General features: G+C 32.7%; 1 protein-coding gene across 1 annotated transcript in view; it reads right to left on the reverse strand.

Annotated features, from left to right (window-relative positions):
* LOC137660096 (cardioacceleratory peptide receptor-like) overlaps nucleotides 1-5,000 on the reverse strand; it is an 89,601-nt gene that overhangs the window by 55,044 nt on the left and 29,557 nt on the right. Inside the window, exon 3 of the mRNA XM_068394814.1 lies at nucleotides 4,901-5,000. This exon is cut by the window's right edge and continues 4 nt beyond it. Within this exon, the coding sequence (XP_068250915.1) occupies nucleotides 4,901-5,000 (100 nt within the window). The remainder of the gene's footprint in view (nucleotides 1-4,900) is intronic.

A 5,000-nucleotide genomic window follows, 5' to 3' on the forward strand; every position in this document is an offset into this window, starting at 1 on the left:
AAAGACCATAAACAGACGTGAGTTGAAGGATATGTCTGAGGCCTTTGTTCTGCAGTGAACTAGGAACAGCTGATAATAAGATTGATATATATATATATATATATATATATATATATAATATATATATATATATATATATATATATTACTGTATATATATGTATATATATATATATATATATATATATATATATATATATATATATATATATATATATATATATATAAGTGTATACATAAACACTCATACTCACAAACATACACACATATATATGTATATATACATACATACATACATACAGACAGACATACATACATCAAAGGAACTTTTATTAAACAGACTCGAGTTCACAACAATTAAAACATTTAAAAATATTCGACCAAATTTCTCGCATCGGTAAAATGCCCCGAAAATGGTATTAAATTCAAAGTTATGAAATATTGCAAAGGCTTAATAGTAACTAGAGCAATTAGTTCACTAATATTTACGGCTATTGTCAAGTTCCCATGCGTGGAAAATGGGGGAATATTGTTATTAATATCATTTGGTGACTTATTATTTCGGGGATGATGAAAGAATGTAATTATGCGGTGCATTTTTTGCTGTAAAATGCTTTTTTTGAAGAGATTGGTGTAGGTTTGATTATGAAAGACAATGTTTTAGATTGTGTATAAAACGAGCAACATGACAAAATTCGACTCTAAGATGCATATAGAATGAGAAACTTGACAATATTTAACTCTAAGAGGCTTATAGAATGAGAAACATGACAATATTTGACTCTAAGATGTATATAGAATGAGAAACATGACAATATTTAACTCTAAGAGGCTTTATAGAATGAGAACACATGACAATATTTAACGCTAAGATTGCATATAGAATGAGAAACATGACAATATTTAACTCTAAGACGCATATAGAATGAGAAACATGACAATATTTAACTCTAAGACGCATATAGAATGGAGAAACATGACAATATTTAATCTCTAAGACGCAATATAGAATGATAAACATGACCAAAATTCGACTCTAAGACGCATACAGAATGAGAAACATGACAATATTTAACTCTAAGACGCATGTAGAAAGAGAAACATGACAAGATTTTACTCTAAGACGCATATAGAATGAGAAACATGACAATATTGTATTCTAAGACGCATATAGAATGAGAAAGATAACAATATTTAACTCTAAGACACATATAGAATGAGAAACATGGCAAGATTTAACTCTAAAGACGCATATAGAATGAGAAACATGACAATATTCGACTCTAAGACCGCATATAGAATGAGAAACATGACAATATTGTATTCTAAGACGCATATAGATTGAGAAAGATAACAATATTTAAACTCTTAAGACACATATAGAATGAGAAACCATGGCAAGATTTAACTCTAAGACGCATATAGAATGAGAAACATGACAATATTTAACTCTAAGACGCATATAGAATGAGAAACATGACAAAAATTTGACTCTAAGACGCCTATAGAATGAAAAAAATTGACAATATTTAACTCTTAGACGCATTATAATATGATAAACATGACAAAATTCGACTCTAAGACGCATACAGAATGAGAAACATGACAATATTTAACTCTAAGGACGCATATAGAATGAGAAACATGACAAGATTTTACTCTAAGACGCATATAAGAATGAGAAACATGACAATATTGTATTCTAAGAAGCATATAGAATGAGAAACATGACAATATTTGACTCTAAGACGCATGTAGAATTGAGAAACATGGCAAGATTTAACTCTAAGACGCATATAGAATGAGAAACATGACAAGATTTTACTCTAAGACGCATATAGAATGAGAAACATGACAATATTGTATTCTAAGAAGCATATAGAATGAGAAACATGACAATATTTGACTCTAAGACGCATGTAGAATGAGAAACATGGCAAGATTTAACTCTAAGACGCATATAGAATGAGAAACATGGCAAGATTTAACTCTAAGACGCCTATAGAATGAGAAACGTGGCAAGATTTAACTCTAAGACGCATATAGAATGAGAAACATGACAAGATTTAACTCTAAGACGCATATAGAATGAGAAACATGACAAGATTTTGACTCTAAGACGCCTTATAGAATGAGAAACCATGACAATATTTAACTCTAAGACGCATATAGAATGAGAAACATGACAAGATTTGACTCTAAGACGCCCATAGAAATGAAGAAATATGACAATATTTACCTCTAAGAACGCATATAGAATGAGAAACATGACAAGATCTGACTCTAAGACGCCCCATAGAATGAGAAATATGACAATATTTACCTCTAAGACGCTTATAGAATGAGAAACATAACAATATTTGACTCTAAGACGCCTATAGAATGAGAAATATGACAATATTTACCTCTAAGACGCATATAGAATGAGAAACATGACAATATTTAACTCTAAGACGCCTATAGAATGAGAAACATGACAATATTTAACTCTAAGACGCATATAGAATGAGAAACATGACAATATTTGACTCTAAGACGCCTATAGAATGAGAAATATGACAATATTTACCTCTAAGACGCATATAGAATGAGAAACATGACAATATTTAACTCTAAGACGCATATAGAATGAGAAACATGACAAGATTTTGACTCTAAGACGCATATAGAATGAGAAAACATGACAAAATTCAACTCTAAGCTGCATATAGAATGAGAAACATAACAAAATACGACTCTAAGACGCATGTAGAATGAGAAACATGACAATATTCGACTCTAAGACGCATATAGAATGAGAAACATGACAAGATTTAACTCTAAGACGCATATAGAATGAGAAACGTAGACAATATTCGACTCTAAGAACGGCAATATAGAATGAGAAAGATGACAAAATTAAACTCTAAGAACGCATATAGAATGAGAAAGATGACAAAATTTGACTCTAAGACGCATATAGAATGAGAGAGACATGACATGATTTAACTCTAAGACGCCTATAGAATGAGAAACATGACCAAAATTTGACTCTAAGGACGCATATAGAATGAATAACATGAGAAATTTCAACTCTAAGACGCATATAGAATGAGAAACATGACAAAGTTTATCTCTAACACACCTATAGAATGAGACACATGACATGATTTAACTCTAAGACGCATATAGAATGAGAAACATGACAAATATTTACCTCTAAGACGCATATAGAATGAGACACATGACATGATTTAACTCTAAGACGCATATAGTAGAATGAGAAACATGACAAAAATTCGACTCTAAGACGCATATAGAATGAGAAACATGACAATATTTGACTCTAAGACGCATATAGAATGAGAAACATGACAATAATCAACTCTAAGACGCATATAGAATGAGAGACATGACAAAATTGTAACTCTAAGACACATATAGAATGAGAGACATGACAATATTTAACTCTAAGACGCATACAGAATGAGAAACATGACAAAATTTGACTCTAAGCAGACGCATATAGAACGAGAAACATGACAATTTTTAACTCTAAGACGTATATAGAATGAGAAACATGACAAAGTTTATCTCTAAGACGCATATAGAATGAGAAACATGACAATATTCGACTCTAAGACGCATGGAGGAATGGGAATCATGACAAAAACTAATTATAAACTATACATTAAGTGTGAAACGCACCAAAATATAAATTCTAAACTACAAATGAAATGATAAGCAAGATGAATATTATGAGACAAGACTAAATCTCATCATGGAGAAAGTATGAAATGAGAAACAGGACAGAAACTCAAATCATATACTCCACACTTGCTTGAGAAACATTGACTTAGTCTTAATCAGAACGGGGAATATGTTAAACAACATTAAAAAGAATAACAAGAAAAATAAGGATATGTTAGGGATTTTTCACTGTATCCTTATTAAAATCCTACCTAGCAATCCTTGACGCCCAGAGGGACATCCTTTTAGTACCAGTACCCCACCCTAACCCCCTAGCCCAACAGAGGGATGTCCCTACCCCCCCCTCCCCACCTCCTCCCCTTGGGACTTGCCCTAATGGCCACATTACCTCATTAATATTCAAGTTTGTTTTCACGGACGATAAAAACAAACATTTAATTTTGATTTAACTTATGTAAATGAAGTGGAACGCTCAACCTTTCATGGTATTTTACATGGGATGAAAACGCGAGCCCCATGGGGTCTTAAGACCTCTCAGTTCCATTGAAGGAGAGGAGTCTCCGTGGATTTTAAAAAAGACATCTGGCCTTAGTAGAGAATTGACTGAGGAGAGAGAGAGAGAGAGAGGAGAGAGAGAGAGAGAGAGAGAGAGAGAGAGAGAGAGAATGTATCCTCCTAATTTCAACTTATCGAGAGCTAGGTGTGTGTTAGTACTGAGTGTTTTCAGCAATAGGTTCTCATCTGCTAGGACTGAAGTCCTCCAACCCACCTCTCTCTCATCTCTCTCTCTCTCTCTCTCTCTCTCTCTCTCTCTCTCTCTCTCTCTCTCTCTCTCTCTCTCTCTTTTTTTTTCTCTCTCTCTCTCTCCTCTCTCTCTCTCTCTCTCTCTCTCTCTCTCTCTCTCTCTCTCTCTCTCATATTAACTTTATTCATCTCAATATATTCTATTTTCTTTTAATGCCTCTTTTATAATTTATCCTTCACAATCATTTCCCAACCACGGTTGCAGCTAGCATATTAACAACAACAACAGCAAGAACAACAACAACAACAACAATAAAATATATTAACATAACTTCACAAACAACCTACTGAAAGACGTTAAACAAGTCATTCAAAGACTCATAAATAATAAATTCATGTAAAACATACATATAATAAAAATACCTAATTAAATAAAGAATTATATACTATATATAAATGCATCTTACCTGAGCAAATCTGACCGCTTTGCATCCTAGATTGCCTGCATACCAGGACACTGTGCTCTTCCAAACAATATCTGTCAGGACGCTGATGAGGCCCACTGAT

Source organism: Palaemon carinicauda, chromosome 20, assembly GCF_036898095.1.
Source record: "Palaemon carinicauda isolate YSFRI2023 chromosome 20, ASM3689809v2, whole genome shotgun sequence".
Lineage (NCBI taxonomy): Eukaryota > Metazoa > Arthropoda > Malacostraca > Decapoda > Palaemonidae > Palaemon > Palaemon carinicauda.